The sequence below is a fragment of the Lethenteron reissneri genome, chromosome 37, assembly GCF_015708825.2.
Source record: "Lethenteron reissneri isolate LAM-NWPU_2019-01 chromosome 37, ASM1570882v1, whole genome shotgun sequence".
NCBI lineage: Eukaryota > Metazoa > Chordata > Hyperoartia > Petromyzontiformes > Petromyzontidae > Lethenteron > Lethenteron reissneri.
The window spans coordinates 788671-816163 of NC_083815.1; the positions used below are offsets into that span (position 1 = coordinate 788671).

Consider the following 27493-nt stretch of genomic DNA (forward strand, 5'->3'; position numbering starts at 1 on the left):
GGAGTTAGAATACGAGATGGGTGTTAGAACACGAGGGAGGGGGGAGTTAGAACACGAGGGGGGAGTTAGAACACGAGGGGGGAGTTAGAACACGAGGGGGGAGTTAGAACAGGAGGGGGAAGTTAGAACACGAGGGGGGAGTTAGAACACGAGGGGGGAGTTAGAACACGAGGGGGAAGTTAGAACACGAGGGGGGAGTTAGAATACGAGATGGGTGTTAGAACACGAGGGAGGGGGGAGTTAGAACACGAGGGGGGAGTTAGAACACGAGGGGGAGTTAGAACACGAGGAGGGAGTTAGAACACGAGGGGGAGTTAGAACACGAGGGGGAGTTAGAACACGAGGGGGGAGTTAGAACACGAGGGGGAGTTAGAACACGAGGGGGGAGTTAGAACACGAGGTGGGTGTTAGAACACGAGGGGGAGTTAGAACACGAGGAGGGAGTTAGAACACGAGGAGGGAGTTAGAACACGAGGGGGGAGTTAGAACACGAGGGGGAGTTAGAACACGAGGAGGGAGTTAGAACACGAGGAGGAGTTAGAACACGAGGGGGAGTTAGAACACGAGGAGGGAGTTAGAACACGAGGGGGGAGTTAGAACACGAGGGGGGAGTTAGAACACGAGGGTGGAGTTAGAACACGAGGGGGGAGTTAGAACACGAGGGGGGATTAGAACACGAGGGGGGAGTTAGAAAACGAGGGGGAGTTAGAACACGAGGGGGGAGTTAGAACACGAGGGGGAGTTAGAACACGAGGGGGGAGTTAGAACACGAGGGGGGAGTTAGAACACGAGGGGGGAGTTAGAACACGAGGGGGGTGTTAGAACACGAGGAGGGAGTTAGAACACGAGGGGGAGTTAGAACACGAGGGGGGAGTTAGAACACGAGGGGGGAGTTAGAACACGAGGGGGGAGTTAGAACACGAGGGGGAGTTAGAACACGAGGGGGAGTTAGAACACGAGGGGGGAGTTAGAACACGAGGGGGAGTTAGAACACGAGGGGGGAGTTAGAACACGAGGGGGGAGTTAGAACACGAGGGGGAGTTAGAACACGAGGAGGGAGTTAGAACACGAGGAGGAGTTAGAACACGAGGGGGAGTTAGAACACGAGGAGGGAGTTAGAACACGAGGGGGGAGTTAGAACACGAGGGGGGAGTTAGAACACGAGGGGGAGTTAGAACACGAGGGGGAGTTAGAACACGAGGAGGGAGTTAGAACACGAGGAGGAGTTAGAACACGAGGGGGAGTTAGAACACGAGGGGGAGTTAGAACACGAGGGGGAGTTAGAACACGAGGGGGGAGTTAGAACACGAGGGGGAGTTAGAACACGAGGGGGAGTTAGAACACGAGGGGGGAGTTAGAACACGAGGGGGAGTTAGAACACGAGGGGGGAGTTAGAACACGAGGGGGGAGTTAGAACACGAGGGGGAGTTAGAACACGAGGAGGGAGTTAGAACACGAGGAGGAGTTAGAACACGAGGGGGAGTTAGAACACGAGGGGGAGTTAGAACACGAGGGGGGAGTTAGAACACGAGGGGGAGTTAGAACACGAGGAGGGAGTTAGAACACGAGGAGGAGTTAGAACACGAGGGGGAGTTAGAACACGAGGGGGAGTTAGAACACGAGGAGGGAGTTAGAACACGAGGGGGGAGTTAGAACACGAGGTGGGAGTTAGAACACGAGGGGGAGTTAGAACACGAGGGGGAGTTAGAACACGAGGGGGAGTTAGAACACGAGGGGGGTGTTAGAACGTTCTAACGCCACGCATCCAGGTTCAAGCCCCTGCCCCCCACCCACGGCGGCTTCCTCTTCCACGACAGAGCAGCGAGGGGCGGTGGGGGGGCAATGGGGGGGGGGGGGGTCGCGTGTGTGTCAGGGTCCGTGACGAGGCTGATATCAGGCACCAACAAAGCTGCCCCGTGTAGCCTGTAAAGGCTGCTGGGGCAAGTGCTGTGAGCGAGTAGCACCTCCCATGTAGGAGCGGGTGATGTGACAAGAAGCACTGTCCCCCGGCCGCCTTCGTCTCCCCAGTGATGATTTTTATTGTTTATACACCCCACCTGTAACTCACTTATGGCTGAATCGACGTAGTGGGGGCCCAGGACAGATCATATGATCACTGCTGATGTTGGCCGTGGTTGCGGAATTTTTGTCTTTATTTGTGCGTATCCGCACCTCTATGTATGTGTGTGCGTATGTGTTTGTTATATGTGTGTATACGTGTGTGTAGGTGTGTGTGTACGTGTGTGTAGGTGCGTAGGTGTACGTGTGTGTGCACGTGTGTGTAGGTGTGTGTAGGTATGTGCATGTGTGTGTAGGTGTGCGTGTGTACGTGTGTGTAGGTGTGTGTGTACGTGTGTGTAGGTATGTGCGTGTGTGTGTAGGTGTGCGTGTGTACGTGTGTGTAGGTGTGTGTACGTGTGTGTAGGTGTGTGTGTACGTGTGTGTAGGTGTGTGTGTGTACGTGTGTGTACGTGTGTGTGTAGGTGTACGTGTGTGTAGGTGTGTGTGTGTACGTGTGTGTACGTGTGTGTGGGTGTACGTGTGTGTAGGTGTGTGTGTGTAGGTTTGTGTGTGTGTACGTGCGATAGGTGACCGATGTATATCTGAACCGGTCCTGGGCATCCCCAGGTCGACTCAGTCATGTAGGAGTAGCACCATAATAGAGGTTCTTGGGTTAGATCACGGAAATATAAATGTTGTGTCGTTAAACCCTCCACCACCCGACACAGCCAATTAGTAAAGTTTATCACGTAAACAAAAATGCGCCAGTTCGTTACTAGTTCACCAGTTGTGTGTTGGAGAGTAAACCCACAACATCTACAAGTCGAGTACGACGTTTCGCCGATAATTACAACCAGCATCATCAGGCGACAGCCAGAGTTAGCCTGTTACCCTGAGGAGAAGCATTCTGTGCTGTAACCGCACTTGCCCCAGCCAGTCTGTTGATGCTATACGGGGGAACTTTGTCTGTGTGCGCGGGGGGCTGGTGCCGCTTGAGGGGCGTGGCCTGGCGCGGCTCATCACCACCATCATCACCATCATCACCATCATCACCACCATCATCACCATCATCATCACCATCACCATCATCACCATCACCACCATCATCACCATCATCACCACCACCACCATCATCACCATCATCACCATCATCACCATCATCATCACAATCATCACCATCATCACCATCATCACCATCACCACCATCATCACCATCATCACCACCACCACCATCATCACCACCACCACCATCACCATCATCACCACCATCATCACCACCATCATCACCACCATCATCATCACCATCATCACCATCTAGACTTGAAGCTTTCGTGACTGCAAGGAATCATATTCTTAGGTGTTTTCGGTAAAGTCACGTAGGTAAAACATCAAAATTAATAAAAATAATAAAATAAAAATAAAGATCACGACGTTTCGGAGGCAACACAAGTCTCCGTCATCAGGTGGGACAGTCACAGCCAGATCAGCTGCATCAAGTGATCTTTATTTTTATTTTATTATTTTTATTAATTTTGATGTTTTACCTACGTGACTTTACCGAAAACACCTAAGAATATCATCACCATCACCACCATCATCACCATCATCACCATCATCACCATCATCACCACCACCATCATCACCACCATCACCATCATCACCATCACCATCATCACCATCATCATCATCACCACCATCATCACCATCATCACCATCATCACCACCATCAGTGCCATCATTGTCGCCGTCGTGATCAGCATCGCGATCATTGTCGTCAGCGGCACCGGTCATCATCTTGTTGCCAATGTGAGCCTGCTCGTGTTCACCCAGGAGAGATTCTCTGAGTCTCGTGACTATTTTCACGAGGGTCCTGCCGAGTTTTCGCAGTAGGGAGACGATGATTTTGCTAATGTGTGCAATCCAATTGAATCATTGAGTCGTCATTATCATCATCACCATCATCCGCACCATCGTCACCGTCGGCATTACCATCATCATCAGCAGCAGCATCACCACCACCACCACCATCACTTCCACTGTGTTGACGACTCCTAACAGCGCGACTCCTCGTGGTTGCAGCGTGGGAAGTGTTTTGTCTCTGCAGTCGTGTTGTGCGTGGCTTGTTGTTGTTGTTATTTGTTGCTGTTTGTTTTCCAAGTCCGCGCTCCCAGCTGTACGCGTGGGGCGCTGCGAGACACGGGGCGGAGGACAGAGAGAGAGGAGAGAGGTGGAGAGGGGGGGAGGACTGAGAGGTGGAGAGGGGGGGAGGACTGAGAGAGGGGAGTGGGGGGAGGGAGAGGGGGAAGAGTACGGGGAGGGAGAGGAGGAGAGAGCGCGTGGTGGTGCAGTGGTAGTCGTGGAGAGAGTGAGAGGAGGGGAGAGTTCGGTGGGTGAGGAACAGAGTAGAGCGCCGAGAGTGCACCACCACCACCATCACCACCACCATCACCACCACCATCACCACCATGATCTGCTCACCAGTAGCACAACACCCCTCTCGAGGCGCACCCGACCGCTAGAGTTTGAGAAACTCCAGTTGTTTAATAACAAAAACCCTCCACTTGTATAATTACATATAGTCAACATTGGCTTCATTTTCTAACCCGTGTAACGTATTGAGCCGAGTATTGGCGTGCGTCAGGGAGCGCTCGCGAGCGCTGGTCGCGGGGCATTGATGCCTGCCGAGGACTCTCGTCTGGTGCGACTCGCCGCGACTCGGGCACGGCACGCGAGGCGCGGGGAGCCGGAGGAGAGCCGCTCCGGGTGAGTGAGTGAGTTAGTTACCCAACTCTCACTTACCCCTCCTCTCTCTCTCTCCCTTGACTCGCTTAACTCTCCCTTCACTCTCGATTGGCTCGCCGGTGCACGCTCTCCACTCGCCCCGTCTCGCGCTCTCCCCTTCGCCTCTCTGATCCCTGTCGCTCTCCCCTTGTGCTCTCTCCACGCGCGCGCTCCGGATGGGCGCGTGTTCGCTGGAGGCGCGAATCTCTCTTTTTTGGACTCTCTCTCATCGCTCTCTCGCTCTCTCTCTCTCGTCTCTCTCTCGCTCTCTCTCTCGCGTGTGTATCCGCGTTTACAGCCGCGAGTGCAAGCGCGTGTCAGTGTTGTGAGCGTGTCGGTGTGTCAATGTGTGAGTGTGTCAGAGTGTGTAAATGTGTGAGTGTGTATGTCAGTGTGTGTGTTAAGGCTATACGGGGATCTTTGTTTTTGTCGATATCGATGTGTGTATGGGTGTGTATGTATACGTGTGAGTGTGCGTGACAGAGTGTGTGCACGTGTGAGTACAGGAGTGTAGTTTTGCGTGAGTGTGTGAGAGTGTGGCTGAGTGTTTCGTGTGTGAGTGTGAGTCAGTGTGTGAGTGTGAGTCAGTGTGAGTCAGTGTGTGAGTCATTGAGTGAGTATGTGTACCCATCATCGTGGGGAGCGGTGGTGTTGTAATTAGCGCACCACGGCTTACATCATTACCGGTACGGGGCTTCCCTTGAGTCGACTCAGCCTTAAATGAGCACTTGGCGCGTTGTGTAAACATCGCTACTCGGGAGACAAAGGCGGCCGGGCGTGGTGCTGGCCACCCACCCCCTCGTGTGCCGTGACGGCCTTCATAGGTGCTCGCTAACAGCACTCGCCACAGCAGTCTGTCAAGGCTACACGGGGAACCTTTGTCTTTGTATATTAAGAAATTGCACTCACACGTGCGCGTGTGTGAGATGCATGCACGTGTATTGGTGTGAGCGCGCGCGTTGAGCGTGTAAGTTTTAGAGTGTGAGTGTGTGTTGGTGTGTGTACGAGAGCGTGTGGGTTAGAGTGTGTAAGTTTTAGAGTGTGAGTGTGTGTTGGTGTGTGTACGAGAGCGTGTGGGTTAGAGTGTGTAAGTTTTAGAGTGTGAGTGTGTGTTGGTGTGTGTACGAGAGCGAGTGGGTTAGAGTGTGTAAGTTTTAGAGTGTGAGTGTGTGTTGGTGTGTGTACGAGAGCGTGTGGGTTAGAGTGTGTAAGTTTTAGAGTGTGAGTGTGTGTTGGTGTGTGTACGAGAGCGAGTGGGTTAGAGTGTGTAAGTTTTAGAGTGTGAGTGTGTGTTGGTGTGTGTACGAGAGCGAGTGGGTTAGAGTGTGTAAGTTTTAGAGTGTGAGTGTGTGTTGGTGTGTGTACGAGAGCGAGTGGGTTAGAGTGTGTAAGTTTTAGAGTGTGAGTGTGTGTTGGTGTGTTTGCGAGAGCGAGTGGGTTAGAGTGTGTAAGTTTTAGAGTGTGAGTGTGTGTTGGTGTGTGTACGAGAGCGTGTGGGTTAGAGTGTGTAAGTTTTAGAGTGTGAGTGTGTGTTGGTGTGTGTACGAGAGCGAGTGGGTTAGAGTGTGTAAGTTTTAGAGTGTGAGTGTGTGTTGGTGTGTGTACGAGAGCGAGTGGGTTAGAGTGTGTAAGTTTTAGAGTGTGAGTGTGTGTTGGTGTGTGTACGAGAGCGTGTGGGTTAGAGTGTGTAAGTTTTAGAGTGTGAGTGTGTGTTGGTGTGTGTACGAGAGCGAGTGGGTTAGAGTGTGTAAGTTTTAGAGTGTGAGTGTGTGTTGGTGTGTGTACGAGAGCGAGTGGGTTAGAGTGTGTAAGTTTTAGAGTGTGAGTGTGTGTTGGTGTGTGTACGAGAGCGAGTGGGTTAGAGTGTGTAAGTTTTAGAGTGTGAGTGTGTGTTGGTTGTGTACGAGAGCGTGTGGGTTAGAGTGTGTAAGTTTTAGAGTGTGAGTGTGTGTTGGTGTGTTTGCGGAGAGCGAGTGGGTTAGAGTGTGTAAGTTTTAGAGTGTGAGTGTGTGTTGGTGTGTGTACGAGAGCGAGTGGGTTAGAGTGTGTAAGTTTTAGAGTGTGAGTGTGTGTTGGTGTGTTTGCGGGAGCGTGTGGGTTAGAGTGTGTAAGTTTTAGAGTGTGAGTGTGTGTTGGTGTGTGTACGGGAGCGTGTGGGTTAGAGTGTGTAAGTTTTAGAGTGTGAGTGTGTGTTGGTGTGTTTGCGGGAGAGTGTGGGTTAGAGTGTGTAAGTTTTAGAGTGTGTGTGTTGGTGTGTTTGCGAGAGCGAGTGGGTTAGAGTGTGTAAGTTTTAGAGTGTGAGTGTGTGTTGGTGTGTGTACGAGAGCGTGTGCGTTAGAGTGTGTTCGTACATCCGAGTAGCACAATTGGCTACGTACGGTGCGAAAGAAGTTCAACACACGCTCTCTAAAGCACACACAGTGTGTTTGTGTGCTTTGGGAAAGCATGTGGACATGTATTGTTTATGGGGTAGTTTAGAATCGGCTTTTATTTTCCATTATCGTTAAATAAGAGTGAAACATGAAGCAGTTTACCAGTCTGGCGATACCAGTCGCAACATCCACCTCGGTGACTCGGCTCGCCGTGCCGTTTGTGCGGTTGCTGGCGATCGTAACTCGAAACGGTTACCGGTTTAGCGGTCACCGGTTTAACATCCCGAACGTACACGCGTGTGTTGTATATGCGTGGCGAGTGGTGGCGCAGTGGTTAGGCTGCGTTACGAACCGACGGCAAACCGAGTTTGACTCCCACTGACGGCCAACACCAGCGACGATTATACGAGCCGGTCCTGGGCCTTCTCTATGTCGACTCGGCCTTAAACGAGCGGCGTGCGTAAACAGCGCCACGAGGGAGACAAAGGCGGTCGGGCGTGACGCCGACCACCCACCACCTCGTGTGCCGTGCCAGCCTTTATCGGCGCTCCTCGCTTAAAGCGCCTTGCCCCAACAGTCTGCTGAAGGCTACCCGGGGGATCTTTGCCTCTGCGCGAGTGGGAGCCTGCGAGACGGAGTGCGGCGACCTCCGATTGCGTGTCCACGCGTCGCGTTAAGAAACTGAGGCCCACGTGGTTTTTTGTTGCATTTTTTTAACTGCCGCGTCGGGAGATGGAATCGAATCTGCGATCTCCGTCTGGTTGTCAAGTCCGGTTGTGTATGCGAAACGCGCGGTGTTCATTGCTATAGACATCTCTACACGTGCGGCAAACAAAAAAAACACTTTAACCGGTTCGAACCGTTTTTCATGCGGTTACCGGTTACGCAAAAACCGATTCGAACAACACTCGCATATGCATAATATATTGTATACATATACCGTATGTTTGTATATGTATGGGCGCGCGTATATATATAGTTACTTGTGCTTATTCATGCTATATATATGTGTGTGTGTATTGAGATATGTTCAGAATATAACATACTCGTGTATATCGAAAAGAGTGTATTTATGTACGTGTGTGTGTACACGTGTGTGTGTACACGTGTGTGTGTGTAGATACAGTACATAATTGGGTGAGCGGTGGCGCAGTGGTTAGCGCGCTGTGCTTCGAACCCGGCGTCCCGAGTTCGATTCTCGCTCGCGGCCACCACCACCAGTGACGGTTATCTGAAACGGTCTCTCCTAGGTCGACTCAGCCACAATTGAGTACCTGGTGCGATGTGTATACATCGCCACTGGGGAGACAAAGGCGGCCGGGCGTGGTTCTGGCCACCCACCTCTTCGTGTGCCGTGCCGGCCTTCATAGTTGCTCGCTAAAAGCACTTGCCCCAACAGTCTGTGCAAAGCTATATGGGGGATCTTTGTGTGTGCGTCAGTAGATTTGCTATACTATATGTGTGTACATGTGTAAGTATATGTACTGTTGCATTTGCAGTGTTTATTTGCTGTGTACACGATGCTATTATTACGACTCGGTGATGAAGTGAAGAAGGTCCGCGTGTGTATTTGGATACTGCTCGTCACCGAAGACAAAACAGCGGGACAGCCGCTGCCATCTCCCGGTGCGGCAGGTGAAATACTGCGGCAAGTCTCTTAACAACAACAATAACAACAACAATAACAACAACAACAAACCCTGGCAGCCTCTCTCTGTCCACCCAGCCGTTCGTCTATGACAGGCAGGTCACGTGTGGTGGTGGTGGTGGTGGGGCATAGTGTGGGTAACTCATCGCATCCCTTCCCGCTCGTCTCGTCGCGGGCCCTTCCGCCAGCACCGGCAGTGGCGCGCGCCGGGACCTTGCAGGGCTGCGCCGCTACCTCGCAGCTGAGACAGCGAGGGGTGCCAGTGGTGACGTGAGCCGCCGTGCCGTTTGTACTTTCGCGGCAAACGCGCGGCTCGATGACAGCGCCACGACACTCGTGGCCGCGCGTTCAGACGCCTCGCGTGGTCCTCGATCACAATGAGATCACAATGCGACGCGCATGGCGCATGGAAAGCAGCGAAATCTAAACGGGAGGAGAGCGAACGGCCATAACTGGGGAGGTAAATGTCAAGTCGAAGAGGAGAGTTTCCACGAGAGATTTAAATAATAACCAAGCGACTCGTTTGCCCCGTCACCTAAGAGACCTAGACGCCAAAAGCACGCGTTGTGAAACGTCGGACAAGGTGCCGAGCAAGCAACACGCGGCACGGATCCGATATCACACAGAGTCGGCTCGCTCAGTGGCCACTGAACTCACTCACTCAAACAAAGATCCCCCGGGTAGCCTTCACGGACTGTTGGGGAAAGTGCTGTTAGCGAGTAGTACCAATGAAAGCCGGCACGGCACGCGAGGGGGTAGGTGGCCAGCACCACGCACGGCCGCCTTTGTCTCCCCAGGGGTGCTGATGTTTACACACCGCACCGGGTACTCATTGAGGGCTGAATCAACCTGGGGGAGGCCCAGGACATGGATATTCAAATATTCGTCGCTGATGTTGACCGTGAACGGAATCATCGCACTCGCTGACTCGCTCACTCACCGTGAACGCGTCGCCTGCTGTGCCACAGCTCGCAAGCTAAGCAGCATTGAGCCTGGACACTGCCTGGATGTGTGAGCACGATGCACGACGGGCTGGCGGGGCCACGCGGTGGGCAGGAGAGGGTCAGGCGGCAACAACTCGAGCCAGACACGCGAGAGCGATGGGCATTCGGTGAGAGAGAGAGAGAGAGGTGGGAGAGGGAGAGAGAGAGAGCTGGGAATTCGGTTCGCTTCACGGAGCGACGGTGACATCAGATCGAGCGCCCAGGTGCCGGCTGGGTGCGTTGCAGTCGTGGGAGGAGGCGGCGTGGAGGGCGAGGGAGGGCTTCATCTAGCAGTGGATGGATGGCGACCCGTGATGTTGTATTGTGTTTGATCTCGAGCGTTCGCAGCAGTAGCGGCAGCAGAAGCAGCGGCGGTGATTGACACTCGAATCCGCGCTCCTTGTTAAAATGGCCGGGGTAATTGTGTGGTTGTGTGTGTTTGTGTGGTTGTGTGTTTGTGCGGTTGTGTGGTTGTGTGTTTGTGGTTGTGTTTTGTGTGGTTGTGTGTTTGTGCGGTTGTGTGTTTGTGTGTTTGTGGTTGTGTTTTGTGTGGTTGTGTGTTTGTGCGGTTGTGTGTTTGTGTGGATGTGTGTTTGTGTGTTTGTGTGTTTGTGTGGTTGTGTTTGTGCGGTTGTGTGTTTGTGTGTTTGTGGTTGTGTGTTTGTGTGGTTGTGTGTTTGTGCGGTTGTGTGTTTGTGTGTTTGTGGTTGTGTGTTTGTGTGGTTGTGTGTTTGTGTGGATGTGTGTTTGTGTGGTTGTGTGTTTGTGCGGTTGTGTGGTTGTGTGTTTGTGTGTTTGTGTGTTTGTGTGTTTGTGTGGTTGTGTGTTTGTGTGTTTGTGGTTGTGTTTGTGTGTTTGTGAGTGGTTGTGTGTTTGTGTTTGTGTGTTTGTGTGGTTGTGTGTTTGTGTGTTTGTGGTTGTGTGTTTGTGTGGTTGTGTGTTTGTGTGGTTGTGTGGTTGTGTGTTTGTGTGGTTGTGTGTTTGTGTGGTTGTGTGTTTGTGTGTTTGTGGTTGTGTTTGTGTGTTTGTGAGTGGTTGTGTGTTTGTGTGGTTGTGTGTTTGTGCGGTTGTGTGGTTGTGTGTTTGTGGTTGTGTGTTTGTGTGTTTGTGTGTTTGTGTGGTTGTGTGTTTGTGTGTTTGTGGTTGTGTTTGTGTGTTTGTGAGTGGTTGTGTGTTTGTGTTTGTGTGTTTGTGTGGTTGTGTGTTTGTGAGTGGTTGTGTGTTTGTGGTTGTGTGTTTGTGTGGTTGTGTGTTTGTGAGTGGTTGTGTGTTTGCGGTTGTGTGTTTGTGTGGTTGTGTGTTTGTGAGTGGTTGTGTGGTTGTGCATATGCTGTTGTCTTTTCGTATGGCTGTGTGTGGTTGTGTGCGTGGGAGCGGTGGCGCTGCGGTTAGCGCCCTGCGCCACGACTAACCCGGCTGGCCGGGTTCGATTCCCGCGCGCGGTCAACATCAGTGGCGAGTGACATCCAACCCGTTCCGTACCTCTCCTCTATCGAACCATCGACCTGGAACTTTGCGTTGACATCAAACACTGGGGAGACAAAGGTGGCCGAGCGCGGTTCTCTTGGTTACCATTGCTATCAGCACTTGCCCCAGCAGCCTATGTTAGGCTACCCGGGAGATCTTTATATGTGTGTGTTTGCTCTGTATGACTGGAGACCACGCTCGTGGTGAGTGTGCGGGGGAGGAGGGCAGGGAAAGAGAGGGGGGGAGAGGGGGGGGGGCGGGGAGAGAGAGGGGGGGGCGGAGAGAGCGGGGAGAGAGAGAGGGGGGGCGGAGAGAGCGGGGAGAGAGAGAGGGGGGGAGAGAGAGGGGGGGAGAGAGAGGAGGGGAGAGCGGGGAGAGAGGGGGGCGGGGAGAGAGGGAAGGGAGAGGGGGGGGGCGAGACGTTATCCCCGCCCGACTGACGTTTCCATGCGAACTGTTCATGCACGCACCCCCCGCCCCCCGCCCCTCCCCCCCCGCACCCCGCCCCCCAGCTCGCTCCCCCCCTCCCAGCCCCGCCCCTCGCCCCGTCCCAAGCTCCACTGCATCTCTGGTGCACCCCAGAGATGGCGACTGCCGCTCCGGCAGATCGGGTCCAGGGGAGTGAACGATTATTTATTTATTTAACTCTGCGCGTCACCCTGGCAACGGTCGCCGGGGTCCGTCTCGTCTGAGCTGAACTCTGAGTTCCAGAGTGCCGGCTTATTCACTTTGCCCCACTGGGACAGGAAAGGCCCTCATCCAGCAGTGGATATACCACCGATCGTCATGATGATGGGCAGGCCTTCATGCAGACAGTGCGTAGAGAATGATGGTGGTGGTGATGATGATTATTACAAAACTGCATGCATCCATCATCACTATCACCACCATCACCACCATCCTCACCATCACCACCATCCTCACCATCACCACCATCCTCACCATCACCACCATCATCACCATCACCACCATCATCACCATCACCACCATCCTCACCATCACCACCATCGCGCGCCCTGTGGTTGCGTGCACACGACCCGTACATCGCGTGCGCATGAGAGCACCCACACAAAGACAAAGATTCCCCGTATAGCCTGGGCAGACTGTTGAAGCAAGTGCTGTTGTAGCGAGTAGCACATATGAAGGCCGGCACGGCACACGAGGGTGTGGATGGCCAGCACCACGCCCGACCGCCTTTGTCTTCCCAGTGGCGATGTTTACACACCGCACCAGGTACTCATTTGAGGCTGAGTCGACCTAGGGGAGGCCCCGGACTGGTTCAAAAAATGGTCACTGGTGTTGGCCGTGAGCGGGAATCGAAACCGGGTCGCCGGGTTTATAGCGCAGCGCGCTAACAGCTACACTAGCACTCCCCACACACTCTCACACACAATTTAACACACACACTCTCACACACTTTCACACACACTTTAACACACTCTTACACACACTTTAACACACACACTCTCTCACACACACTCACACACTCACACTCTCACACACTTTCACACACACACTCTCACACATACTCACACACACACTCTCACACACTTTCTCACACACACACACACTCTCACACACACTTTAACACACTCACACACATACTTACACACACACTCTCACACACTTTCACACACACACACTCTCACACACACTCTCACATACTCACTACTCACACACACACTCTCACACACACTCTTTCACACACACACTTTCACACACACTCTCACACACACTTTCACACACACTCTCTCTCTACAATCAATGGCTATTGTGGAGCGCTAGACTTGGAGCAGGGTGCACGGGGGCTCCGGAGGGGCGGGGGCTGGGGGGGCCCAGTTGGGGGGGGGCGTGGGGGGGGGCGTGGGGGGGGGCTCCTTCAGTGACGATCTCCCACTCGGCGTGGCGCGTGCGCCGACCCCGAGTTGCGTGCGCTCGGGTTTGTTCTCGTTGCAGTCTCAACTTTGCCGTGCTCATTGTTGCTGGCCGCTCGGCCGCTTTGCGCCCTTTTCTTTCGGGGCATGTGCTCAGCGACCGTGATTTAAATAAATAAATACAAATATAACCCACACGTACGTACACACACAGACGAAGATCCCCCATATAGCCTCCACGTACTTTTGGGGAAAGTGCTTTGAGCGAGCACCGATGAAGGCCGGCACGGTACACGAGGCGGTGGGTAGCCAGCACCACGCCCGGCCACCTTTGTCTCCCCAGTGCTGATGTTTACACACTGCACTTGGTACTCATTTGAGGTTGAGTTGACCTAGAGGAGGCTCGGGCCCGGTTCAGATAATCGTCCACGTTTATTGGCCGTGAGCGGGAATCGAAGTTGGTGGCAGGGTTCATGCACGCATACACACGCACGCACGCACACGCACGCACGCACACACACACGCACACGCACGCACACACACACCCACACACCCACACTCACACGCACACACACACGCACACGCACGCACGCACACGCACACACACGCACACACACACTCACACGCACACTCACACGCACACACACGCACACACACACGCATACACACCCACACACGCACACGCACGCACGCACACGCACCCACAAACAGTCGCCCCACGCTGTCGTCAACGGCTGTGGCACCGGCTCCACTTCGTGATGAGAGTTGTTTCCCGTCCCATATTTTGGCGACAACTCGTCGCTTATGCAATCATCATCAGCAGCAGCAGCATCATCAGTAGTAGCAGCATCATCATCATCAGTGGCAGCAGCAGCAAGCAGCATCATCATCAGCATCATCATCATCAGCAGCAGCAGCAGCACTGGGGAGAGTTGCCCAGAAGACGGGTCGAGAATCCAGGTCCACGTGGCTAGAAATGCCATTCCAGCTCTTCCTGTAAATCACCGAGAAGCCCACTGGACAGAAATCGTGTGAGCACTCGTCCCACGGCCGTCAGTCGCCTCCCTGTCACTCGTCCACCGCTACGATTACGACTCCCATGGTCACTCTTCCCGTGAACTTCACTCATTGGTCTACACTGTGTCGTCTCATCCACCACACGGTTTTCAACCATCACCACCACCACACTGCAGATCACAACAACACACTCACCCACTCACCCACCCACTGACTCACCACACCGCAGCTCACCTCACTTCTCAGTCCGCTTCTCCCCTCGCACCGCTCCACTCTGGAATGCCCTCCACTCACCACCACCACCATCATCACCACCATCATCACCACCATCATCACCACCACCACCATCATCACCACCATCACCACCACCACCATCATCACCATCACCACCACCGCCTCTTCTCTCCCCAAGCCCTCGCCACCATACCAAGTTAGCTCCACTCAAGACAAGTTGTTACAACTCAAGACAAGGTGTTACAACTCAAGACACAAGTTGTTACAACTCAAGACACAAGGTGTTACAACTCAAGACACAAGGTGTTACACCTCAAGACACAAGGTGTTACAACTCAAGACACAAGGTGTTACAACTCAAGACAAGGTGTTACCACTCAAGACACAAGGTGTTACAACTCAAGACACAAGGTGTTACCACTCAAGACACAAGGTGTTACCACTCAAGACACAAGGTGTTACAACTCAAGACACAAGGTGTTACAACTCAAGACACAAGGTGTTACCACTCAAGACACAAGGTGTTACAACTCAAGACACAAGGTGTTACCACTCAAGACACAAGGTGTTACCACTCAAGACACAAGGTGTTACAACTCAAGACACAAGGTGTTACAACTCAAGACACAAGGTGTTACAACTCAAGACACAAGGTGTTACAACTCAAGACACAAGGTGTTACAACTCAAGACACAAGGTGTTACAACTCAAGACACAAGGTGTTACAACTCAAGACACAAGGTGTTACAACTCAAGACAAGGTGTTACAACTCAAGACACAAGGTGTTACAACTCAAGACACAAGGTGTTACAACTCAAGACACACGTTGTTACACCTCAAGACACAAGGTGTTACAACTCAAGACACAAGGTGTTACAACTCAAGACACAAGGTGTTACAACTCAAGACACAAGGTGTTACAACTCAAGACACAAGGTGTCACAACTCAAGACACACGTTGTTACACCTCAAGACACAAGGTGTTACAACTCAAGACACAAGGTGTTACAACTCAAGACACAAGGTGTTACAACTCAAGACACAAGTTGTTACCACTCAAGACACAAGGTGTTACACCTCAAGACACAAGGTGTTACTACTCAAGACACAAGGTGTTACTACTCAAGACACAAGGTGTTACACCTCAAGACACAAGGTGTTACCACTCAAGACACAAGTTGTTACAACTCAAGACACAAGGTGTTACAACTCAAGACACAAGGTGTTACAACTCAAGACACAAGGTGTTACAACTCAAGACACACGTTGTTACACCTCAAGACACAAGGTGTTACAACTCAAGACACAAGGTGTTACAACTCAAGACACAAGGTGTTACAACTCAAGACACAAGGTGTTACAACTCAAGACACAAGGTGTTACCACTCAAGACACAAGGTGTTACAACTCAAGACACAAGGTGTTACAACTCAAGACACAAGGTGTTACACCTCAAGACACAAGGTGTTACAACTCAAGACACAAGGTGTTACACGCTTCGTCTTTCAACTCGATGGGGATGTTTGTTACTGGCCGCTGCGAATGTTGGGCCTGTGCTCAGCAGCAACTGTGTGAAAAACACAACAATAACAACCATCGGCCACCGTCACTCCACTGCTGGATGGAGGTCCTGGAGGGGGCGGGGAGGAGGGCTGGTTGTTATTTGACTATACTTCACCACACCGGTCAGTACGGGTTGGTGAGGGCGGGGAGGATAGGAGAGGGGAGCACAGACGTACAGTACAACGTGAGATGTTGCTGTACTGCCCTCGAGAATAAACACGTGACAATAATAATAATAACACGCCTTGAGAACGCGTCACGAGTCTCTCCCCCCCTCCACCCCCTCCTCCCCCCTCCTCCTCCCCCTCCTCCTCCCCCCTCCTCCTCCCCCCTCCTCCTCCTCCCCCTCCCCCCTCCTCCTCCCCCTCCCCCCTCCTCCTCCCCCCTCCTCCTCCCCCCTCCTCCTCCTCCCCCTCCCCCCTCCTCCTCCCCCCTCCTCCTCCTCCCCCTCCCCCTCGTTGTCGTCCGTGCGAAGGGGCTCAGAGGGTGCCGCCTCCCCCTCCTCCCGGTGGGTGGGGGGGGGTGAATGTGGAATCCTTCACAAGAAGAGTGTAGCGTGAATGATGTTCTAGAGTGTGTGGTGAGTGTGTGTGTTGTGTGTGTGTGTTGTGTGTGTGTTGTGAGTGTGTGGTGTGTGAATGTGTTGTGTGTGTTGTGAGTGTATGGTGTGTGTGTGTTGTGAGTGTATGGTGTGTGTGTGTTGTGAGTGTGTGGTGTGTGTGTGTTGAGTGTGTGGTGTATGTGTGTTGTGTGGGTGTGTGTTGTGTGGGTGTGTGTTGTGGGTGTGTGTGTTGTGTGGTGTGTGTTGTGAGAGTGTGGTGAGTGTGTGTTGTGTGTGTGTGTTGTGTGTATGGTGAGTGTGTGTGTGTGTTGTGAGTGTGTGGTGTGTGTGTTGTGTGTGTGTTGTGTGTGTGTTGTGTGTGTGTGGTGTGTGTGTGTTATGAGTGTGTGGTGAGTGTGTTGTGTGAGTGACTATTGAGTGAGTGAGAGTGTGTGTGTGGTGTGTGTTGTGAGTGTGTGTTGTGAGAGTGTGGTGAGTGTGTGTGTGTTGTGAGTGTGTGTTGAGAGAGTGTGTGAGTTATGGGAGTGTGTGTGTGAGTGTGTGTTGTGAGTGTGAATGTGCGAGTGACTATTGTGTGAGTGAGTGACTATTGTGTGAGTGAGTGACTATTGCACAGTTGTAGCTGTCGACTTACTAGGTGCAGGGACAACTTTGATTAATCATCGCCCCCTGCCCCCCTGCCCCCCACCCCTGCCCCCACCCCCTGCCCCCCACCCCTGCCCCCCACCCCTGCCCCCACCCCCTGCCCCCCACCCCTGCCCCCACCCCCTGCCCCCCCACCCCCACCCCCTGCTCCATTGGCAGCCACGGCCAGTCCACTGCTGGATGCAGCCTCCCCAAGGCGGCTCAGTCTCTCGCGACCCCGCCACGCACAGACCCACCGGCACCTCCACACACGGGCGGGTTCCATTTCTCGTCGGCGGAGGTGTCCCACTCTGGGACGCGCTCCGTCACCGTTCTTGACCATCGGGGCCCTCTCCGTCGTCGTCGTCGTCATCCCGTGTAGCCGTGGCGCGTCAGGCCCCCGCCCTCCCGACCCCACTCGCTTCTCACGGCCTGGGCCACGAGCCCCTACTCCTCCTGCTGCCTCTCGGTGTCATTCCACGCGCGCGTCTCTCCACGAATTCACCAAACCGCGACCTGACTCCATCGCTGTGTCCAACATTCACGATTCTGCCACAGTGGGATGGGTGGCCATCACCACGCCCGGCCGCCTTTGTCTCCGCAGGGCTCATGCTTAACACAGGACGTGAGGCGTTCTCACTTGAGGCTGAGTGGACCGAGTGGAGACTCAGATTTACAAAGCACTCGCCACTGACGGTAGCCGTGGTCGAATAGGGTCCTAGCTCGCCACGGTGGTGGTGGAGTGGCAGCAGCGCAGTGGACTCGCACCACAGAAGTCGTACGTTCGATCTCCTGGCGCGGCAGTTAAAACAATGATGCCAGTTCCTTTACACCCCCCCCCCAACACCTCTGCCCCACAGTGAGTCTGTGGTCGGCAAGTAGCGTGTGGTGGGGTAAAGTATGGGTACTCCTACCTGTTGGCAGAGCGTGGAAGAGTAGGCCGATGTAACTCTGTAGAGGGGTTCTCTAGGGCTCCCCTCGTACCAGCGTCAGCAGAACGGGGCTCAGCAAGAACTTGCGGGCTTCTCCTTTACATTTACCTGGGCGATGTCACCCCCCATGTGGACACGTGTGCTCCATCTCTCGGTGAGACGCGGAGCCATCGCGTCCAGGAAGCTCACGCCGCCGTGGGGAGGAAGCGAGCGAGCGAGAGAGAGAGCGAGGGCGCCAATCGCCGTCCCCTCCACCGCGTTGCTCACCGTGAAGTGTGTTGTGTCGCCAGGGTGGGAGGAAGTCGAGAGACCAGGGTACGAGTCTCCGTCGCCAGAGGGACCTCCTGGGGGATGGGTCCGCTGCCAGTAACGTGGCTATGGTCGCTGCTGCTGCTGCTGCTACTGTGTGGCTGTGTGTCTGTGTGGATGTGTGTCGGTGTGTGTGTCTGTGTGTGTGATCCCAAATGTGTGATGTCCGGCGTAGTTTTAGGATTTCGCAAATTCGGATCCTGATGCCAGCACGTAATGGCCTATCGTCTTGTGAATTACGTTACCGGATATTTAACGTCCACTGTGACGCAGCCGGCATGGAGGAGTGTTGTTATTATTATTGTTACTGCTACTACTCTTATTAGAGTATTCACCAGGGCGGCCGCTCGGGTCGAGCCGCGAACCTCTGCAAGAAGCGAGGAATGCGATACGGCCAGGCCACGCCACTGCCCCATCCCATAGAGCGCTGGTTGGATAATTGATGACTCGGCACTCAGTCGCTCACTCACCGTAGGCGAGTCGCATCCTCATCACTCGTCCATCGCTCCTGCCATGGTTACCGTTCCCGTGAATGTCACTCGTTGATTCCTACAACCAAATGTACAGTATGGGCAAAGCTGGTTCCCATGTTTCCATCCGCCAACCACGTTGATGACTGTGTCTGCGCTCACACTGTGTCGTCTTATCCACCACCCACCCACTGCAGCTCACAACAACACACTCACCCACTCACCCACCCACCCAACCACTCACACGTACAACGATCCCTCGTGTAGCCTTAATAGACTGTTGGGGCAAGTGCTGTTAGTGGCCAGCACCACGCCTGGCCACTCCCTCATCAGATTCCCCACACACTCACCACCTCGCTCGCTCGCCACGAAGTGCGAGGTGCACGTAGAGGCCACGTAGAGTATGAGAGGTTCTCTGCTGCCAGAAGGAGGTCACGGGACAGGCCCAGCAGGTGCCATGGGTTCACTAACGGAAATGACTGGCAGACGCACCACCTGTGCTACACACAGTGCTAGCTCACACAAAGACAATGGTTCACCGTATAGCCTTCACAGACTATTGGGGCAAGTGATGGAGTCGACAGCACAAATGAAGACCAACACGGGTGGTGTGACGAGCGTCCATAGGTCGACTCAGTCTCAAACAAGTGCCTGGTGCGATGCGCACAGGCGCTCGCTAACATCACTTGCCCAACAATTGTGTTAAGGCTGTGCTGGCGATCTTAGTTTTTATACACTCCTGTGTTTATAAGTTTGCGTGTTCAAATACCTGTGTATGTGTATAATAGTGAATGTGCCCATGCACCCGTGTGTATATGAGTGTGAGTGTGTTGATGTGGTTTTGTCGGCAGTGCGTTTATGACCGGTTCCTGTTTAGCAGAAGAGGCCTCATTCCGAATCAGTCATGCGGCATTATCTTTTTTTTATCAGATTGGTAACGTTGCTGCGTGGAAGCTACCCTGGCCTGTCGCTCTGCACGAAGCGCACGGACTTCTCGGCCACAGTTATGCACTCTCATCTCTATGCTTGCGACTCGTGGACCCCTCTGAAGGAACATCTGCGACGGTTATAAACATTTAGGTTGGCCTGCCAACGATTCATCCCGGGTTTAACCAGGCTGGATTGTGTGAGGAGCTCACAAATCCTTGAAAGATCTGGAGCTCCTCCAGGCAGGCAAGGTTGCGTTGGCTGGGTCATGTATCCCACATGCCCAGCCACCGCATGCCCAAGCAGCTTCTGTTTGGCCGCATAAAGGGGGCTAAACGGGCACGACACGGGCTAGAGAAGAGATGGAGTGATGCTGTACGGGAGGATGTGGAGCTGAGTGGACTTGCCGATGACTGGTACCAGCGGTGTCAAGATCGGCATCTGTGGAGGAGGCTCGTGAAGGACGCTACTGGGCAGTTGGAGGCAGTCACCCTCCAACAACAACGGAGGGCAGAGGAGTGACGCTCACAACAACGCTGGGCGCCTTAAGCGCTGCAAGTTGGCACAGTTGGGAGCGCTGTTGGTGTATTTGCCAGCCATCTCATTCAAACAACAAATAGCACTCGGGTCTGCCCCGTGACCTCCTGCCAGCGAGCCTCAAAGTGCACCTAGCATGGCACAGGCGCCGTGGTGACGTCACTGCAACTTAGTGGCGAACTGCGGCTGTTGTTGTTGTGTGTTTGTGAGTGTTCATGTACCCGTGTACGTACGTCAGCGTTCGTGCGCCTGTGCGTCTGAGCGAGTGTTCACGCGAGCGCTCGCCCTGTATCACCGCGGCCGGCCCATTCACACCGCGCCCTCGAGTGTCGCGAACATCGCGATTAGCGGGTGAGTGGACACCTCTCCCCCCAGCCCCTCCCCCCACGCAGCCCAATTCCTCCCACACTCCTATATCAACCCATTGCTCCCATTATCCCGCCCCCCTACCCCCCATCCCCCCCACCCCCTCTGCCCCCACTTGTCGCTTCACTGCGCATTGACGCGGGGACGGCGCGCGTATTGATGGAGAAGCGCATTCCCCACTCGGCTTTTCTTTCCCGAGCCCCTCCCCCCACCCACCCACCTCCCCCCGCCCCGCACCCTACCCCGGCACCGCCCCCGTCCCCCAGCGCACGTCCCGCCGCTGTTTGGGAAGCGTTTAGAGGAGTCAAGAGAAGTCAAGTGGCAGAGAGTTGAGGACTGGAGGAGCGAGACGCCGACACAGAGAGACGGGAGGACGCGTGCGCGGGAGAGAGGGGAGAGAGCGAGGAGAGATGGAGAGAGAGTGGGGGGGGGGGTGTGGGAGAGATGGCGACGGGGGGGGGGTAGAGCGGGGGGTGACAGAGAGGTACAAAGAGAGAGCGGAGGGACATAAAGAGGAGACAGAGGGAGAAAGGGACGGGGGGGGGGGTGCACGTGGAGAGAATAGATGGGGGGGGGGGGGGGGAGACGGGGATAGGGGCTAGGGAATAAAGAGAGAGAAAGGAAGGAAGACACGGGGAGAGTGGAGGGTTCGTAGAGAGAGGAAATCGTTTTGGAAAGCGAAGGGAGAGTGGGAAGGGAGAGTTTGATACAGGAGAGTGTGAGAAAGAGGAGATGCAGAGATAGGAGTGCTGAGTAAAGCAGAGAGAGAAACACGTGGGAGAGGGGAAGATGAGACACAGAGGAAGGGAGGAACCAGGAGAGATGATGGGAGGGTGAGAGAGTAGAGATGATGGGAGAGAGAGAGAGGAGAGATGACGGACACGGGATAATATGAGTGGGGTATAGGAGAGAGTTAAAGAGAGAGACAAGTAAGAGTACAGGGGAGGGAGGTAATGGGAGAGTGGAGGAGAGCGAGAGAGAGACAGAGTACATGGTAGAGAGTGGAGTAGGGTACATGGTAGAGAGTGGAGGAGGGAGGGAGGTAACGGAGTTTCTGTACTGCCACCGACTCGACCCGGTGTCGCTGCTCCGGGTCCCGTGCCCGAGGGGGTGGGGGGGGGGCAAGGAGGCGAGGGGAGGGGGTGGGGGGCAAGGAGGCCAGGTGACGGGGTGGGGGTGAGGAAGGCGGCGAGGGGAGGGGTGGCCCCGCGTCCCCGGGGGACTCTTTCTCTGCGCGCTGGGCTGTGCGCTAATGTCCTAATGAGGCAAATCACACGCGCAGCGCGCACAGCGGTGTGACGCGGGCACACACACAGACAGACACACACACAGACACACACACGCAGATGTACACACACACACACAGACACACAGTCACACAGGTATATACAGATACAAAGAGAGAAACACAGACACACACACAGACACACACACACAGACACACACAGACACACAGACACAGACACACACACACAGACACACACACAGATATATAGACACACAGGTATATACAGATACAAAGAGAGAAACACACACATACAGACACACACACAGACACACACACGCACAGACACACAGACACACACACACAGACACACACAGACACACAGACACACACACAGACACACAGACACACACACAGACAAAGATCTCCCCGTATAGCCGCGACAGACTGTTGGGGCAATGCGCAACTATGAAGGCCGGCACGTCACACGAGGGGGGGGGGGGGGGTGGCAAGCACCACGCCCGACTGTCTTTGTCTCCCCAGCGGCGATGTTTACACACCGCACCAGGTACTCATTTGAGGCTGAGTCGACCTCGGGGAGGTCCAGGACCGTTTCAGATAATCGTCACTGGTGTTGGCCGTGAGCGGGTTCGTAGCGCAGCGCGCTAACCGCTACACCACCACCCCCCCCCCCCCACACACACAGACACACAGACACACGAGTGTGTATCTGTGTGTGTGTGCGACGGTGTGTGTGTCTGTCTGTGTTTCTATGTGTCTGTGTGTGTGTCTGTATGTGTGTCTGTATGTGTCTCTGTGTGTGTCTCTGTGTGTATGTCTGTGTGTGACCTCCTGCCAGCGGGCGTTCGACACTTCACGTGGCCTCAATGTGCACATGGCCTGGCACAAGCGCCGTGGTGACGTCACCGCCACTTAGTGGCGAATGGCGGTTGTTGTTGTGTGTCTGTGTGTGTGTCTGTGTGTGTGTCTGTGTGTGTGTCTCTGTGTGTGTGTGTCTGTGTGTGTGTCTGTGTGTGTGTCTGTGTGTGTGTGTCTGTGTGTGTGTCTGTGTGTGTGTCTGTGTGTGATGAATAATTGACGCCGCGCCCTACATTCGCGTCCCAGTTAAGTGTATTCTCCTACTCCTCGTGCTACTGACACAACAGCAAGCACAGCGACAACACAACGCGTGGTGACACAACACGGGTTTACATAGCCCCAGCACGCGGTGACACCACACGTGGTACAGACACAACAGCAACACACAGCGCCGGGTGACACAACGCGGACCGCTTCAGACAATCGCCACTGGTGTCGTTATCGGTCGTGAGCGGGAATCGAACTCGCGTCTCCGGGCTCGTAGCGCGGTGCGCTCAGCGCGACGCTGCCCACACTCACTTAGCGTGGGCTTTCGGGACGTCGCTGCGTGGTCATGTACACGTGTTCATGCACGCGTGTTCGTACACATGTGTTCTAGCACACGTGTTCGTACACCCGTGTTCGTGCACACGTGTACATGTACGTGCACACGTGTACATGCACGTGCACACGTGTACATGCACACGTGTACATGCACACTTGTTCTCAGCATCCCCGACGTCGACTCGACAACTTTCAGCTGGTGTGTAAGCATCAGCATTGGGGAGACAAAGGCGGCCGGGCGTGGTGTTGGCCACCACCTATTGCGCTGTGTCGGCCTTCATAGGTGCGCGCTAACCGCACTTGCCCCAACAGTATGTCAAGGCTTTGTATGTATTTGTGAATGTGAAAGTGTGTAAGTGTGTAAAATGTGTGTGTTCATGTGTATGTGTGTATGAATATCCCGCAGGTGAACACAGATATATGTGTAGGTGTATGTCAATGTTTGTGCACGTGTGTGTGTGTCCGGCAGGTAGGTAGGGCCCAGGGGGACACAGGTGGACACAGGTGGACACAGGTGGACACAGGTGGACACCGGCTCGCGGGAGAGGCATGCGCGGCGTCACGTCTCGTGCAGGTGAGCGGTCACGTGGTCCCGGCACCCAGTGTCGAACCCAAGTCTGGCATCTCACGGGACACACGTGCTGCTAGCGGGGAGGGGGGGGGCATGCCCCAATGGGACGAAGGGGGCAGGGAGTGAGAGGCGAGGGGGGCCTCAGAGGAGGTTTATCCCTTTCTCATCATCGCCAACATCTTCGTAACCATCGCCACTCGCGTCAGCCGCGGCCGGGAGTCGTTGGGAGTTCGCGAAGATCGGCAGCGAAATTGAGAAAAATCACTGCTACCCCCCCCTCCCCCTGCCACTCGGGGGGGGGGGGGGGGGATGCGTGAAGGAGGTGTTTACACGTTTACTCAAACGCCGCCCGTTACCCCCAAGCATCACCCCCCCCCCTCCACACGGGCCCCGCCCCTGCGCCCCCGACTCCTCTTCTTCACGCGTGAATAGATTCTTTTTTAAATCGGCGGAGAAGGCGCCGCAATTAGGGGGCGAGTTCGCTGCAGGCGACTTCCATCACCGGCCTCCTCCTCCTGCTCCTCCTGCTCCTCCTGCCCCGCGTGCCCCGCGTGCCCGCGGTCTTCTCGCGCCGCGCACCCCCCGTGGCCGCGGCGCGCACATTCGGGGTGGTGGTGGGGGGGGGTAGCGAAACGTCGATCTCGCCCAGGTGGCGCTGTCCGCAGTGGTTTAAGGTGACGTGAAGACGCCGAGCAGCTGAGGGCCACGGCGACGAGGAGGAGGGGGAAGAGGAGGAGGATGATGAGGATGAGGAGGAGGAGGAGGGGGAGGAGGAGGAGGAGAAGGATGAGGAGGATGAGGAGGAGGGGGAGGATGATGATGAGGAGGGGGAGGAGGAGGATGAGGAGGATGATGATGAGGAGGAGGATGATGATGAGGAGGAGGATGAGGAGGAGGATGCCGTCTCCCGCGCCCCCTTCTAGGATCGCGCTGCTGTCACCGTCGCTAGAAGCTCGCCACTCAGATCCGGTGGAACGCCGCTGCTGCTGATGCTGCTGCTGATGATGATGATAATGAAGCTGCTGCTGATGCCGCTGATGCTGATGCTGCTGATGATGATAATGAAGCTGCTGCTAATGCCGCTGATGCTGCTGCTGATGATGATAATGAAGCTGCTGCTGATGCCGCTGATGCCGCTGCTGCTGATGATAATGATGATAATGAAGCTGCTGCTGATGCTGATGATGCTGCTGCTGATTATGCTGCTGATGCTGTTGTTGATTCTGCTGATGCTGCTGGTTATGCTGCTGCTGCTGATGATGCTGCTGCTGATCCTGCTGCTGCCTGCGAACAGAGCTGAAGAGCGCGGACGTCCGGAATGACCGCCGCACTAGTGACCCAAACATCGCAGCTCCTGGCTTTGATATTGACCCTCCTCCTCCTCCACCTCCCCCTCCTCCCAGACACTGGTAGAACCATCAACCGCATCATTGGAACGTGGAGTAGGGAAGGCGTGAGGGGGGCAGGGAACGAGGTGGGTGGGGAGGGAGGGTGAGCCGTGGTGCTGAGTCTCCTGTCACGTGTCTGTGCCCAGGTGAGCCGTGAGGAGAGCACGTGACCCCGACCTCACCGCGCCGGCTCCTGCGCGCGCCATGAACAACAGTGAGAGCACGTTGACTCACACGTGTATTCACACTCACACTTACACTCACACGTGGACTCACACGTGTACCTTTACTCACACGTGGACTCACACGTGTACTACTTACACTCACACGTGGACTCACACGTGTACTACTTACACTCACACGTGTACTCACACGAACACGTGTATTACTCACACTCACACGTGTACTACTCACACTCACACGTGTATTCACACTCACACGTGTACTCACACTTACACTTACACGTGGACTCACACGTGTACTTACACTCACTCGTTTACTTACACTCACACGTGGACTCACACGTGTACTCACACTCACACGTGGACTCACACGTGTACCTTTACTCACACGTGTATTCACACTCACTCGTGTATTCAAACTCACACGTGTACTCACACTCACTCGTGGACTCACACGTGTACTCACACTTACACTCACACGTGGACTCACACGTGTACTCACACGTGTACCTTTACTCACACGTGGACTCACACGTGTACTCACACGAACACGTGTATTATTCACACTCACACGTGTACTACTCACACTCACACGTGTATTCACACTCACACGTGTACTCACACTTACACTCACACGTGGACTCACACGTGTACTTACACTCACTCGTTTACTTACACTCACACGTGTACTCACACGTGTACTCACACTCACAGGTGTATTCACAGTGTGGCGGTGACCACCACGACATTTGTGCCAGGCTAGGCGCACTTTGAGGCCGTCACGTGAAGTGTGGAAACGTCCCTTGCATGAGGTCACGGGGCAGATCTGACTGCCAGGGGTTGACTGACATGACTGGCATAGGCGCCACTGTGATCCCTCCTGTGCCATCTTCATGTATTTTATCCGCCCGGCGCCTCGCGCGTTGTTGCGAGAGGGCGACTGCCTCTAACTGTCCCAGCAGCGTCCTCCAATCCCCGTGTAGACTTCAACAGACTGTTGGGGCAAGTGCTGTGAGCGAGCAGCACCGCAAGTCGGCACGACACGCGCGAACCACGCGCACACACACGCACACTGCATTGTGTTATACGAGAGCGCACGCGGGGTGCGGGGGGGGACGGAGAGACGGGGAGAGCGAACGAGAGAGCGAGAGGGCGAGAGAGAGAGAGAGGGCGAGAGAGAGAGGGCGAGAGAGAGAGGGCGAGAGAGAGAGAGAGGCGCTAATGGGAGATGAGAATGGACCTGGCGGCTCTGCCTCTGCCGGCGCTCGCCACGGGGCTTCCGAGCCGCTGGATCTGACGCGCCCAGACGCGGGTCTCCATTTGCAAAAATTAGCCTCAAGTCGGCACTGGGCGCGTGACATCGCGTCACGAGACCTGATCATTTGCGTCCTTTAGCCGTGACTACTCCTCCCTCCTCCTCCCTCCTCCTCCTCCTGCTGCTGCTACTACAAACCTCCTCCTCCTCCTTGTGCCGATATAAAAGTCGCGCGCGCGCACGAGCGCAGCAGAGGGAGCGAGCGAGAGGTGCAGAGATGATGATGGAGGTGGTGGTGATGATGCGGGCGAGGTAGAGGTGAGACGGGGGCTGAGGTGGGAGATGGAGTGAGGCCACTGCGGGAGAGGAACCCGGAGAGAGGTGATGTGGGCGAGGTGTGCGAAGGGAGAGAGAGTGAGGAGGAAGTAAGATAGATGAGGAAGAGGTGGGTGAGGGGGATGAGGAGAGAGAGAGAGAGAGAGGTGAGGAGAGGCGGTGTGGTGAGAGTGGTAATTATGGTAGAGAAATGTGAAAAAGGTGAGGGAGGGAGAGAGAGGGGTGAGCGTGAGGTGGAGGAGCGAGGCAGAAAGCGGGAGATGGCAGTGGTTAAGAGGAAGGGAGAGCGAGAGAGGGGGAGAGAGAGGGGAGAGAGAGGGGGAGAGAGAGGGGGAGAGAGAGGGGGGACGCGTTCAGTGAGACTCGAGTTTGACCGCCTCGTGACCTCGACCCTGGACCCAGAGTCATCGTCATCTCACCAGTACTATTATCATCTCACCAACACC

The 27493-nt window shown here is 54.7% G+C and overlaps 1 protein-coding gene across 1 annotated transcript in view; it reads left to right on the forward strand.

Annotated features, from left to right (window-relative positions):
• The first annotated feature begins 4372 nt into the window (after positions 1–4372).
• The window catches only part of LOC133351377 (paired box protein Pax-6-like), a 41327-nt gene continuing 18206 nt past the window's right edge, over positions 4373–27493 (forward strand). Inside the window, exons 1-2 of the mRNA XM_061566524.1 lie at positions 4373–4764; positions 23789–23889. Of these exons, the coding sequence (XP_061422508.1) occupies positions 23865–23889 (25 nt within the window). The 5' untranslated portion in view covers positions 4373–4764; positions 23789–23864. The remainder of the gene's footprint in view (positions 4765–23788; positions 23890–27493) is intronic.